Below are 12,492 nucleotides of genomic sequence, written 5' to 3'. Positions count from 1 at the left end.
ACTGAAGTATGGATTGTGCCTTTCATGCTGTTAGCCTTAATTCAGATCCATTAACTGATCCAGTTTTCCATGTAGCTGTGTGGTGCTTGTATGGAGATAGCTGGGAAGGGATGAGAGAAGGGTGGGTAAGGTCTTTATGCTGGTGTGAGAAGGTACTCCTGCCCAAAGGTGTGAGACTACAGTCCTGGTCCAGTGTCAGTTTGGCTGCACAGTACTCAACTGCTGGGAGAATCGTATCGATAACAAAGCTACTTGTGCAGACAAAAGTCTCTTAACACTGTGCTTTTAAGAAAATCTTTTCTCATTATAGCTTATACGCAATTTAAACTATACTGGCAAAAGAATTTCCTTGCTAGAATGAATGACCATCTTAGTTAAGTCAGTCAGTCAAAATAGTTGTACCAGGAGAGAGTGGCTGGGAGCAGAGATCGACTTGAATTTGTGCTGCCATCAAGAGGGAAGTTGTACTTGCTAATTTGGCTGGGAAGTAATCTAGTAAAATGGATCGGCTGGCCCTGCCGATCGGCTTCCTGACCCACTGGCCGTGGTGGCAGGTGCGCGAGCGCTGCAAGGGATGGAGCAGGAGCCAAGTTCAAAATAAGCTCTCAAAGTATAAATAATTAACTTAGCTATTGGCATGAAGTTCTGCAAGTAGTATGCTGTGTAAGAAAAATTACCAGCATGCTTTGTCTACCCTGTCTTTCTCTGCAAAAGTTCACGTGCTGCTTTCTCCCGTGTTCTCTGGGAACAGCTTTAAAGCAGTAGTAGCTGAGGTATGTTACTAGGCTGGGGGAGGCTTTATTTCTCAGCTGTAAAAAAACTGGGGGTTTTCTCAAAAGCTGTCAAAATCTGGGGGTCACAAGACTGCTGAAGAGCCGAATGTTAACTTACGATGGTGTCACCCTCGTTTCTATTAAAAAGTTAATCCAGGTATGTGCTTTTTCATTATGAAACCCAACAGTAAGGTCTGCTGCCATGCTCTACGAGATGGAAACATCTGCAGGCACTTTGCTGCTTGCTGCAGAAGCAATAATCTCTTATGGTACTCTAAAATCTGTCCATAATTAAGGAAATGCAAACTAAGGAATTTATTGCAGGAGATTCCTAGATCCTAAGTCTCTGCAATAGGGACAGAGATTTAAGGTCATTAAGGCACGATGATAAGTTAAAGCAGGACATTTACTACCGTACATACAGCGGGAGGGAAATGGTTAGCTCGTCATTTCTGTATGTTGTGCAGCCATGTCCTGAGTGTTTCCAGTGTACACAAATTGCATGGCAGAGGACTGAGTGGGTCCTTTGAAAGGCCTTCCTTCCTCTTCTGGACAGGTTTCCAGTTGGAGGTCTCCGGAGTGAAGAGCGCTCAAGGGGTGTTCATCAGTGCCAAGGCGTTGCAGGCTACCTGCGACAGCGAGATGTTTCCTTAAAAGCTGCTGAAAACAGATATTGATTTTATTTGCCTCTTGAGAGTACTTCCTCTGCAATTCAAGCAACTGTCTAACTCCCAGCTGAGGATAAAATACTAGCATTAAAAAAAAGGCATTTTAAAAAAAATATTCTGTCTCTAGTTACACACATTCTAGTCCCTGTCCTCTGTGGATGATGGGAAAGGCTGGAGTAGAGAAATAAAAGGAGCTTTCTGGCTCGGGGTGGTCTGGACTTGCATTAGATGTGGGAATTGAGAAGAGGGGCCTTACACTAGAAGACGCAAGGGAGGAACTTTTGTTTCATGTATATGTTTAACAAGAAGCTATAAAGGGGTTCTGCAGTTCCTTTGCCCCCCAAAAAAAGCAAGCTTAAATTTTTTCTGTTGTACGGTAGCGTTGCTCTGAAGAGATCTGGAAAGTGTTGAAAATATATAGATGCTCTCAGAAGGCACAATAGCAAATCAGTGATGCAGTAAGATGGTTTGCATTCGATCTGCTAATAAATCATCTGTGCGTGCTGCATAGTTAGCCTCCAGATGCTCTTCAGTACAAGAACCACTGAAACAGCGCTGGAACAGTTTGCACGAAACACAGCTAAGAACTCTGTGATTTGTCAATAATAAAATATCTGTGATTGTTAAAACAAACTTCTGCACCAAAGCACAAGCCGGCCCCTGTCAGGGAGAACTTTTCCTCCTGGAACTTCGTACTCCCAAACAGTCTGGACGGTCATGTCTGCTGGTGTCTGAGACAGCTGGAGGATACTGAGGGACTGCAAGAAATGGATCATTATGGTGATACAGATTCGTTTTTAAGAAATACCTTGTAATTAAAAATTTCGGAGTACACCTAGGCAGCCTGGAGAATGTAGCAGCTGTGCTGCGCTAGATACAATAGCCCTGAGGAACGTGAATATTGGCAACTGACTTGTAACACAGTTAGGGATATGTTTAAAGAAAAAAAACGCAGCCTGTTTATAGTCCAGTTTACTTCCCATAGTGCTAGTAAGTTTTAAACAAGCATGCTTTCCTTGCTGTGGCTTCCCTCCCGTATTTTTGACTTTCTCTGCTGTGCCCTGCAGCTTGCAAATACATTTCTTATATAGAGATAAAATTTGTGAAGTGTGCACCGTACCCGCAGCTGGCAACATCCTCGATCTCCTGCCGCGACGCCCTTGCCTCCAGCTGCCGTGGGGCGACCGCCGCGATCTCGCCCCGCTCCCGCGAGCATACAAGACCAGTCGCCTGTTTGGGGCAGTTGAGCAGCGTGTGGAATCCTCCAGCTTCAGTTTAGGGACAGTTGTTGCCTGCCTTGCTCTCTGGCCCTGTGCAGACCTTTGGTCCTGGTGCCGGAGGAAGGTGCAGTGGCGTGGGTGTCGGGGACAGCGGTTGCAGCTCCCGAGCGAGGAGCTTTTCTGCAGCAGGTTGGTGGCAAATTCCTGCTGGGTGGCAATGAAACCAGCATGGTGCCCCGTGCTCGCGTTCAAACGGGTGAACTGGTGCATAAAGGTGAACTGCATGGATTTGGGGGAGCAAATATGAAGCTCTTAGAAAAAAGACCAGAGAAAAAAGGAAGGAGAGGGGGAGAAGACTGAAACTAAAGAAAGTCTTCTCCCTTAAGGTTATCCATTTGTCTACAGGTCAGCATAATCAGTAAAATGTATACATTTGAAATGATTTTTATGGAGTAAAATATTTACACTTTTTTGCAAGGCAGCCATGTGTAGTAACGTTATTTCTGTAGAAAGGTGTCTTAATTTCCTTTTTGAAAGGGACATTGGCCACTTATGTTCTGTAGTGTAGCTGTAACGAAGGAGGAAGAAGTTTAGTACTTGAAGGAAACAGCATTTTGCAGAAAGACTGCTACTATTAAAATGAGAACAAAAGATGTAAGTGCTGAGATTTTTCTCATGTTTAAGAGCATTTTTTTGAAGTTTCAAACTGGTTGAGTAGGTTTCTGGAGCACTTTTGTCTCCTTGAAGGTGCAGGCTCAATGTCTGCATTAATGCAGACAAATGTCTGCATTAATGCAGACAAAGGAGCAAAGTTTTAAGCTTGGGAGCAAGCTTACCTGGGCAGAAGCCACTGTAGCAAAGATCCAAATGATGCCACGGCAAAAGTTGTCCCTCGTGGGATTTCTAAAAGTGGAAGTTACATGAAACATGGCAGAATGTCCCTGCTGAGCAGAGTAGTGCTCTCCCCCAGTAGCAGGGGTTTGCCTCTTTGCAAATAAAGCGTTGCTCTAAAGAAACTGTGAGTAAACTTCAGCTTAGAAAATTGATTAATTGGAAATGTCTCTCAAAAAAAAAAAAACAGTAGAAACCTAACTTTGAGGGCCCTGCAACTGTTGATTTTTAAATTCTTTAATCCTGTACTAGAGGTTTACGGCGTGAGCTGGGCACTGGAATGGATGCCCACACAGGGCAGGAAGCAGATACCAGCTCAGGCTTGTGAGCTACCAAATCTTATCCTTAAAAGGAAGGCTTTGGGGGAAAACCACTGGTGGGATGGTAAGGTTGGAATGATTCTGAGAAGAGGCAAAGGAAAGAGAGGACTTGAAAACATCTGCTGAGCGGAGGCACCTAAAAATACAGTGCTCTTCTCAACCTGATGACATGATGCTGTCCTGTGGAAGAACGAGAGTGGGTAGATGTGTTCAGAAAGGTAAGCGATTAAGTGACTGAGGCTTGGAGAGCAAAAAAAGTCTGGCCTGAATTGAGGGTACCTTAACAGCATACGGTAGCAGTGGGAATGTTGGAAAAGAGGACAAGTGACAAAAAGATACAGGCCAGAGAAACTGGAGTGAGTCCACACAGGAACTTCAGGAGAAAATTATGAAAACTGCTCTTACGTTAGAGAGCCAGCGAGGATGATATGTCAGAGTGAGAGAGGGTAATGATAGATCTGGAAATCAATTACCAAGAGGAAGGGATTAAAGTCAAGGGTCTGAGTTGTTCTAGTGGATATTCTCTATTACCAAATCCATTAGATGGTAAGAAGTTGCAAGCCAGTTTGAGGACGTAGAATTTAAAACGATGTATTAAAGTAGGTTGCGGAGGGTCAAGAGCGCTTGACACTCATCCTGAAGTGCTCCAGCCTGGCCGGAGGTGACACTGGGGCCAGGTCAAACCACAACACGCCACTCCATGTGCATATCAGGTCGGTGTGCTGGTGCATGCGTAAGGGTCTGCAGCCCTGGGTTTTGCTGGGAAAACGACCCCTGCAGAGGGGTGAGAGGCAGGAACAGGGTACCCTGTGTGCCACAAAGCATGCTTCTGTAGGTACCCTCATCTGCCTGGCTTTCCGCAGGTTGCACAGCCAGTTGATCTGAGCTTGCTAGAGTTTGTCTGAGTTTGTTTTAAGTCTTGACTTTTTTTTGTCACTTAAACGTGGAAGCTGATTTTCATTTGAGAAGATTTAGAAGTGCTCTCTGCATCCTTTTGCTTCCAAACAGCTTGCAGTAAGAAAGCTGTATCATTTTATCCTAAAGTCTCAAATTTCAAAAACATAAAAATTTTAAGACTTTAAGCTCTACAGAATATCTGTTCTTCCACTTTTGTTTTCTGTATCCTGTGCTAAGCCTTTTTTTTTTTTTAAATTCAAGAGCACCCTGTACCAACTCCGTCGTTCTTTCCTGGGATTTTCTTTAGCATATCCAAGCTAGCATCTTCGTAACTTTTCAGTGTGTATAGATAAATAGGTTTGGTATCCTTGCTGTCCTGTGCACTGATGTACTTACACTTCTCTTTGCCCTCTGGTGCTAAATCTAGCTGCCACAAAGCAGTTGTTGGTTTGTGTTTTAGCTAGTGATGCTCTAGGAAAGGAGGACCCTTCTGCAAATGGCATCGCTGTGCATTTGCTGCAGTGATGTTGTTCATGAAGATGGCCTAGAAGAAAACTTTTTTTTTTATTTTTTGGGGGGGTTGGGGTTTTTTGTTTTTGTTTTTTAAATTTATTCTGTAGTTTTCTGCAAGGCTAGCTCTCCGCATCCACGCGGGACTGGCACAGTCAGAAGACCTGGCTGGCCCAGGGGAAGCAGCAGGAACAGGCTTCTTGCCGGCAGCCACCTGTTAGGTTGGCTTCACTGTGTTTTAAGGGCATACTTTGTTGTATTAAACTGACACTTGTGTTTTTAAAGTCTCTCCTAATATTTGTGTCCTAAAAAGTCACATCAGTGCTGGAGATTCAGGCACTTGAACGCAGGAGGTCCCTTATCCTGTCATCCACTACATAACTTGGGTGAAAAATCAGCTGGTGAGGGAAGATTCTGGGCGCTGATTAAATGTGTCTTTGAATTGTATGCAAACATAGATGAAATTGTTTTCTTTATGGAAGCTTAGAGTAGAGGCAGAAGGAGCAAATTTCCTGCAGCTGCCATCAATTAAGAATGATCTGCTCAGCCACTCCTGTCTTTTCAGCATGGATCTAGAAAATATGCTTTCTGCATCTCCATTAGCCTAGAGAGATGCATTTGAAATTAATGGTAAGACTTCCTGCATGCTTCTGTTAAAATAATGCAAATTCTGTAGGCTAAACAAGCAATTACTCAATTTCCGGAACTGGAAAATAACTTCTACAGTGGCTTCTGACACCACCTTTTCCACACATCAGCTCTGACAAAGTCTATTAATCAGTGGATTCACTAAAGACAGTTTGGGGTTTTTGAGGTTTTTGTTTTTGTTTTTTAATTTTTTTTTCCTAAACAGGAAAGAAGGAGGGTGATGGTACTGATGGTGAAGAGGTGTGAGAAGGCAGCTGTGAAGTAAAGTGGAGAGGAAACGTAGAAGGGAAGGGTTTGAAACAAACAGCTGGTCACTACAGAGCAGAAAATTTGGTCAAACCTGGTGGGGAAAATGGTTGAGTTCACCTGACTATGCCTTAGGTGCATCTTAGCTTGTTCTTTTCTCCCCTTCACTGCCTGTATTCCCCTGATACTGTTTCCTGGCCGCGCAGGAGAAGCACATGCGTGTGGTACAGGTACCATCGAGGGGATGCTAAGGCCTCTAGGCATGAGTAGGCATTATTTACCGCTCTGTAAATCCTTGTGCATCGCAGCTTCTCTGTGTTGAGTCATCTTGTGAAACGGACCGGTGATACACTTCGAGTGTTTATCAGTTGTGCACTTAGCTAGAAGGTAGCAGCTAAGACAGGTATTAAGACCTGAGCTGGGTGTTAGCTGAAACTGGGTCACTTGCCTGAAGGCTGCGGAGCAGCAAAGCGGCGGTGGGAAGAGCAGCGAGGGCTGCACGTGTTGGGTGGGATGTATGGGGGAGCTGGCACAAGGCTTAGCACAGCTGCCTCCATGGATGTGACTTCTGGTGGTGGAGAGAATATTTCATGTGACGAGCTTCTCAGATAAGTGGGGAAAGAAGTGTGTGCAAGGGTAAATGTGTTTGGGCATGTAAGAAGAAAAATGATGCCCTACCTTTGTGCTAGTACATATTCTGGGAAGTACATAGGCTATGGGCTTGCCATGTCAGACCAGTTAGTTAACATGTTTGAAGTTGGGCAATGTTAGGGGAGAGATGCATGGTTCACTTTATTAGGTGAAGGTGCCTAAACCAGGGGAAGAGATTGTTGTGAACTGTGTTCTTATACACCTGCTTTTAAGGTGGCCTCTTCCCTTGTCCGGACACGACCGGGGTGACTCTTTGGGTAAGGTGTGCAAACATGCAGCTTCTCTTCAGGGCCTTCTCATCTCCCTTCACTGCCCTGCTTGGTTGGCTGCTGGTAAGGATAAAGTCGATCTAATGCAGGATTGTGGGAAGGCCTTCACTATTTCTGGAAGAAGAGTGTGGATCAGCTATAAATAATGGTGGGTGTTTGCTGTTCAGAAATCTCCCTCTTTGCTGTAAGAGAATATAGCAAATTCCTTTTCAATGTGTTGCATGCCACATCCCAGCCAGGATGTTCTTTATATGTGGAAGGTTGAATACAAATCAAAAGCAGCTTCTCTGAAACAAATGTGCTGACAAAGGGCTTGTGGTGCTGCTTCCTGATGCAAACAAAAGTTTATTTTCTATTATGGATTACCATGGTTGCAATGTGTACTTTCTTAATAAAGGCTCCTTGACCTTCTTCTGCAAGAATCGCTCAAATAGGAAAAACAAACTTTTTGCCACTATGCTTATCTGAAACTGAATGCAGTATCTCAATTCTGATTAAGACAAAAATCCTTGAACTGCCTATTGAATTTTTAGAACCATATAACCTAAATTTACAGTTTAAAACCAGGACTGTTTATTCAAAACAGGAGGCTTGTTTGCAGAAGTTGCTGAGTCTATAAACTACTTCAAAGTGTTATTTTGTCTTGCAAGATACAGAAAGAAATGGCAAATATGTCAACAGCAGTAGAACTCGATCTTAAGTGTTTCAGGTGACCGTAGTTTTTGCAAACCGAGGTGGTGTCAGCAAGTTTACCCGGTTCAAGCATTGCTTTCTCTAGGTTGCTGAAAATGTGTTACTACCCTAGGAATACTTTCTCGACTGCATACTGCCTAGAAAGAACCTCATGCTTTACAAGTGTGCCTCTGTAAGATAAGTTTACTTGGTTTGTCAGAGGATGAGGTCGTCTTTGCAAAGAAGCAAGGAGGCAGCCTTGAAATCTCTTCAGGTCAAAGCTGGTGGGTGGCATTTGCTAGAGGACAGCGCACCGGGGCTGGGGTTTGCAGTGCACGGCTGGCTGCTGAGCTTCGTGCTTCCCTGGAGCAGTGGTGGGCGGTGTGGTGGTGCGAGCAGGCAAAGCTGCTGGTGGAAACCTCTGGCGAGCCAGAAAGCGGATCAAGAGCAGCAGCTCCCACATGCAAGTCTCACACCGTCGTCCTGCAGTTCAGCCTGCTGTTTCTTGCCGCGGTAGTCACGTTTCTGCACCCCAGAACTGCAAAAGCGTGATGCTGCGGGCTTGTGTTGGTTGGATGTTCAGCTGTAACCTGCAGATCGTTTTCTGTACGGCTGCTGGCCTGTGTTGTGTTTTTACTTCAAAATGAGGTACCTTGCACAGCCTCTTTTGAAGGGTAGTATATGCCAGTTTTCAGACCTCCATGCCGGTTTTTGAAGACTGCTTTGAATTTTAACTCCATCCTCGTGCATTTTCTCCCTGCCAGCTTTATATTACCTGCAGATTCAATAATTATTCTTTCTTCTATTTCATAAATGTTTGGGATTTCACCTTTGAACCGTAATATGGGAAATAGGCTTATCTGATTTAATTGTGTTTAATACAACTTAAAATGCATTTTTTCCCTCAGAGCTTGTCCCAGGTTTATTAAACTGGGCTATCTGAATTATGACAGGCTTCACTAAATTTGCTTGATCGAGGGACAAAGCTTTTGGCTATGTGGATGTTCTGAACGGGTCCAAAAAAAGTTCACAAAAATGAAAGGCTTGTGTCTGCTGCATTACAGATTAAATAATAAAACTTTGGAACTGAGGATGAAAGAGTTAAATCTTTATTCTCAGGTTAGTTGCACTGCCACTCTTGAAATCTTCTATCAGAGAAATATTCCCCACTGTTCTTGCCTTCTCTTCATCCAAATGAATGAATGCCTGAGGAATGGTCATCTAGTTCTTCTAAAGTTTGTGAAAAACATATCCTAAAAATTTGAGAATGAAAGTGAATTTCTATACCTTTTCTTTGCTCCTATCACAATGGTTGCAGTAGCTGATTCCATCATCATCATCAGTGTCTTTCTTACAGAGTGTGTGTGTGAGCTTTAAAATATTCACTGTTTCCATTTGAGTTTGCTCCTGGAAAATCATTGTTGGTGACAAGCTTCATAGGCCTCTGCCTGTAAGGAGGCAGACTTTTTTTTTTCTCCATACTTTCTCAGTGTCTTTTTCATCATTTGGGAGAAATAAGGCCTCACTGAAGAGAGCAGAATAGCAACAAACATGTTTTTAAATGTGCTCTAAGGCCAGCTTCTGTCTTCACATTATTGCATCAAAACACATTGAGCCACTCTGATTTAATACCCATTGCAATTCTTCCAGAATTTTAAATATAAATATGAGGGTACAGAAATTCCTAGTGTTTAAGATGATTGCATGCATATACATGCTTTAGGCTGATCAATGGGAAATAAAGATTTGCTCAAAATATGCTTGGACTTCATTCTCAAAGCTTACACAGCAACAGCTACCTGCTTCCCTCTGCTTGGCTGTATTTCTTGAAGGCCAGCCCTAGACAGATCATAGTATGTATTTGTTGGTTTTCCAAAAAGTATATCAAGCTAAAAAACATTACCTCTTCTACAGTGGGTTGTATTCAAATTGTCAAATTCATACATACGCACCTGCTGTATTTAATACTAAAACCAGTGTGCTGAAACATTCAATCAGTGGTAGTTAATTTTATAGAATGTAGATCAATTTTAGTGTCATTTGGGCCCCTGTGATCTTCTTAGGTTGATGGTTAACCTTAATAATCGTTAAAACGTAAAGCTGCATACATAATCCAAGATTATGCATTCGGTAACTTACCCGATTTATTTCCATTCTTATATAAAATGCACAGATTGCTCTTTTAAGCACACTAGTACTTTAAGCTTGAGTAAAAGAATATGGTGTTCAGGTGACTTGTCTTTTTCCTTCATGTCCAGTCACTGTCCCAAGCTGTTGGTAAGCCTGCCAGTACTGATGATTAAAATAGAAATGGTAATGGAGTTGTTCTGTAGTAGCACTTTGTGCAAATGACATTGACATTTATGAAGACTGGCCAATCTCACAAGCAAAATACGGAGAGAAAGATTTCTAAGAGACTGTTGAATCTTCCTTTTAAATATCTTTCTTTGTCAGTTGTATTTAATATTCCATTAAAAATTCAAGCGAATTTCAGAAGAACAGGTTTTTAGATTTACTGCAAGATAATTTTACCTTCCGAATAAAGTAGTTGGATGGCGGTAGCTTTTTGTGGTTCAGTATTGTTTTGTATAGCAGCACACTGAAAAATGTGCTTATGCCAATAAACATTTTAATGATTTCTCATATTTACATTTTTAAGGTCCAGCAGAATGCAGCACATTCTGTACTAAATGATTAGTTCAGCCAAAGAAATAAAGTTTTGTTACATCTGACTAAACTTACAAAAAACTGTTTACATTTCACATTTATGCAAATAATTGCATCTAGAGCTGAGTAAAGGAAAAAGGCTTTTAGTGCCTGCTGGAGTTGAAATTCATCTTTTATAGTTTAAGAAGTTTTACTCTTGCCATTTGGGTGTTGCTGTTTTTTTTTTTTTTTTTCTTCTTGGAGCTGACTCCTGTACATGCTTCATTAGGACCAAATAAATCACAAAGTCAGGGCAGTGTCTGATGTGGTCTGTGCGAATTGCTCTCATCTATTTTGTTAGCTGAGCTACGGTCCGTTTGATTATGCTCAGGCGCTTGCATTTAAAGTTAAGCACGTGCATATTAATTCCCCTAAATGGGAAAGGATGACTTGCTACGCGAATGCTTTGCTGAATTAGAGGCTGAGCGACTGCAGCTTTTCCAGTGCGGTTACTGCTGCGACAGACACGTAGCCAGTGCTGCTTTCAGAGGGAGAATTGTGCCAAAGCAGCCTTTTTAGTGACACGGCTGAAATTGTATAAAAACTTTCGAAATACAGTTTCTCATTTAAAATTATGGTCCTAGTTAATCGCAAGCAAAGGAGTGTAGATTGAAGTTTTTACATAAACTTTTTTTTTCCTTTTAGCTTATTAAAATTCCCAAAGTTGATCTGCCAAATGAAGTGCATACATTTAACTTCTACTTGTCAAATGTTGGCAAAGATAATCCTCAGGGAAGCTTTGACTGTGTCCAGCAAATGGACTCAAGGTAAGTTTTCCTTAACGTTTTCTTTCATGACAAATTTAAGTAGATTCTGTGGCTTTGAGCATGTAGCAAAAACCTTTAGCAGAAGCATGCTCCTAGTGATGAGCTGCAGTAGCAAATTAATTCCTAGCAATAGCATGATTTCTTGCTAATTATAAATACTTGCTTTTACATAGAATTCTTTTTGGGTTTGCTCTTAAAAAAAGTAACCTTTGGGGTACTTTCTCACCTCTTAGTGCTATTTTTAAAAGCGTTTGGAGTTCAGCATCGTCCAAGCTAGACCAGATCCACTCTGCAACCATATGTAAATACGATTATGGCTGGCAGCATGCTAACATGCTGGCCATGATGGATAGTTGTCTCCTTTTAAGAACCACATAAATCGGTGACCTTATCCATAATTGCGTGACCATGGTGTTTCAGAACCCAGACGTAATACAGCAGCGCCTTGTCCTGGTCCTTTGAGTCAAAGTGAACAGTGTTAACATCTACCGAAAAGGCGAGAAAATACCATGCTTTTACATCGAGTTTGCTTCAGCTTCTAGAATATTAGGTTCAGCGTGGCATCGATGTGGTCCAGTGGTGCTGAGTAACTGTTTGTCCCATTTGATTAACTAGGGTATCGCAGGCAGAGTTTTTGTATTGGTCTGGGAAGCCGATAGCAAAAAGGCACACCAACACGTGTCTCCAAAAGGCGCTGCTTAGGTTCTCAGTCACGGGAGAGCTCCCACCCTCCATTTCAAAACAGAGATCTGTCTAGATAGCAGGTTTTGAGAGCAATAAGGAAATGGGCTGATTTAATAGCTCTCTGCCTAACGGGAGATCTCTCAGCATCCTCATCCTCCTCTTTCTCCCCTTGCGTTAGGTCTCCTCTACTACAATACAGCCTTTCAGTGAACTCCCTTAGCTGACGGGACTGGCAAAAAGCTGAGTGGTTTAGTGGCAGACCTGGGGGAGCCTGGGGCAGTGTGGGTTTTGTTTTTTTGGGGTTTTTTTTGTTTGGTCTTTTGGGTTTTTTTTGGTGGGGGGTTGGTTTTTTGTGGGTTTTTTGGGGTTTTTTTTGGTTGGTTGGTTTTTGTGGGTTTTTTGTGGTTTTTTTTGGGGGGACGACTCGGGGGGGGGTGGTGTGGTGTGGTTTTTTTTTTTTTATTAAACTGTATCTGAAAGGGGCCAGACAGCTGCCAAGGCTGGCACAAAGCGGCAGGAGTGCATGCCGGCGGTGAGGGGTCCTGCCTCTGCTCCTGGCGTGCCTCTCCT

At 42.7% G+C, this 12,492-nt stretch overlaps 1 protein-coding gene across 4 annotated transcripts in view; it reads left to right on the top strand.

Annotated features, from left to right (window-relative positions):
- Positions 1-12,492, top strand: part of ELL2 (elongation factor for RNA polymerase II 2) — a 44,715-nt gene that overhangs the window by 11,699 nt on the left and 20,524 nt on the right. For all 4 annotated transcript variants that reach the window (XM_072860803.1, XM_072860802.1, XM_072860804.1 and 1 more), the window contains exon 3: positions 11,117-11,238. In XM_072860803.1, coding sequence (XP_072716904.1) covers positions 11,117-11,238 — 122 coding nt within the window. The remainder of the gene's footprint in view (positions 1-11,116; positions 11,239-12,492) is intronic.

The sequence above is a fragment of the Ciconia boyciana genome, chromosome 4 (genome assembly GCF_034638445.1).
Source record: "Ciconia boyciana chromosome 4, ASM3463844v1, whole genome shotgun sequence".
Lineage (NCBI taxonomy): Eukaryota > Metazoa > Chordata > Aves > Ciconiiformes > Ciconiidae > Ciconia > Ciconia boyciana.
This window is presented reverse-complemented; position numbering and strand designations above follow the sequence as displayed.